This window comes from Centruroides sculpturatus, unplaced genomic scaffold (assembly GCF_000671375.1).
Source record: "Centruroides sculpturatus isolate CEXI.00-Female unplaced genomic scaffold, Cexi_2.0 scaffold216, whole genome shotgun sequence".
Taxonomy (NCBI): Eukaryota; Metazoa; Arthropoda; class Arachnida; order Scorpiones; family Buthidae; genus Centruroides; species Centruroides sculpturatus.
The window spans coordinates 4,188-5,942 of record NW_019386955.1 but is presented as its reverse complement, the minus strand read 5'-3'; the positions used below and the strand labels follow the sequence as shown (position 1 = coordinate 5,942).

General features: G+C 27.4%; 1 protein-coding gene across 1 annotated transcript in view; it reads right to left on the bottom strand.

Moving 5' to 3' along the window:
* The window catches only part of LOC111615964 (26S proteasome non-ATPase regulatory subunit 3-like), a 71,154-nt gene extending 70,251 nt beyond the window's left edge, over positions 1-903 (bottom strand). Inside the window, exon 1 of the mRNA XM_023357396.1 lies at positions 773-903. Within this exon, the coding sequence (XP_023213164.1) occupies positions 773-881 (109 nt within the window). The 5' untranslated portion in view covers positions 882-903. The remainder of the gene's footprint in view (positions 1-772) is intronic.
* Between the last annotated feature and the right edge of the window lie 852 nt (positions 904-1,755).

The window sequence follows — 1,755 nt, the reverse complement described above, 5'->3', positions numbered from 1 at the left end:
AGTATATTATTATATCCCATGTAATTAGTATATTAGTATATCGCTATTAACCTACTTCGCGTTGAATTTTCATCGATGTTAAGCCTAACAAAAATTTTTTAAAATAATAATCGTCGCTATTGTATCGTTAAAAATTAGAAAATTAAGCCTCGTTTAAATACTGGTTTCCTTTCATGGTCGAATGAGTGTTGCCAGCTAAAACACGTAAAAATAATATTAAAGTAGCCAAGACATAGCCAAATATTGTAGCACCACATCACTAGCAGACATTTGAAATTTGCTGACTAGGACGGTCGGTTAACCGAGGTGTCGGATAATCGAGGCTCTACTGTAAAAACTCTAAGGGAGACCCCATGAACTTTGACCTATTGGCCTGTAAGTTTCACAAGCACCTCACTGATAACAAGAAAGGCTTAAGTTTAAATTTTGAGCTTTCTAGACCAAGTAGTTTTTCTCTAAAAGCTGGACAAAGAAAAGAAGAAGAAAAAAATACAGCTTTTTTGGTGATTTTTGCACTTTAATTGCTTATAATTTGGAACTCTTTTATAGAAAAATCTGAAATTTTGCACACTTCCTAAGAAAACAGATATCTTTCAAACAAGATTTTCAGACTTACTATAGGCATTTGAGATAAAGAAACTGAGTCCTGAAAATCAGAAACTCTGATTCCTGTGTGTGTGTATATACACACACAGTCAGTGAATTCTTAATTAATTTGTATTAAATGTCTTAAATTATAGTTAAAATTAATAATTGAAGATCAAGACTTTACCTTCAAGAGTAAGGGTATCCACATCTTTAGTTTCAGTATCTTTATTTTCATTAGTAATATCATCATCTGCATTTCTCATTTCAACATCATTTGAATGTTCTGTGACCATCTTGAAAAATTAAATTACTAGAAATAAATGATTTTATTTTGTTTAATATTGTGCATGGACAGACTTTAAATAATATCAATTATGTATTAGTTATAAATGAATTTATAATTTGTAGATTAATAAAATAAAAATGATTACTAGAAATAAAATAATAAACTCTAATAAAAAGAGAAAAATAATATAACTCAGACACAGTCTGTGCTTATTCCAGCAGGTATGTTTATTGGAAATAAACATACCTGCCAAAGGTATAGAATATTCCGTTTAAAATTTCTCGATTAATTAATTGCATTCAATTTACGGAAAAGTATAATTTTTGACAAAGGTCTCTGAAAGTGTCCGAAAATATTCATTTTTCTACTAAAAATGCCTCCTGGAATAATAGAATAACAACTTTTGAATTTAAATACATATAGACATACAAAATTCATTTAACTGAAAATAAAAATTAATTAAGCTGAAAAGTACCAAGTGTTAAATTTTATTTTATATTTTCTATTCATATAATAACTAGATAATGTCCGATATATTAATTCACCTAACTTCTATCATTAATTAGTAAAACAATAGTTTTGTTTTAATTGATAATATTGATCAATGCAAATTAACAGTATTATTTTAACACAAAATTTTAAAATAATTTAATGATACATTAATTGTTTATTGTAAATATTTATTTCCTGTTTAATAAATAAGTAACTATAAATACATAACTGTTTGTAAAAATTGCAAACTCTCGAAGGAGGGTGGAATTACATGCAATTTGCAGTTTAAGTAGAACAAGGTGGGACATGCAAATACAATCGAACTTCCCTATTACAAACTTCTATATAGTGAATTTCTTTGTATAATAAATTTTTGCATTGTGCACTGC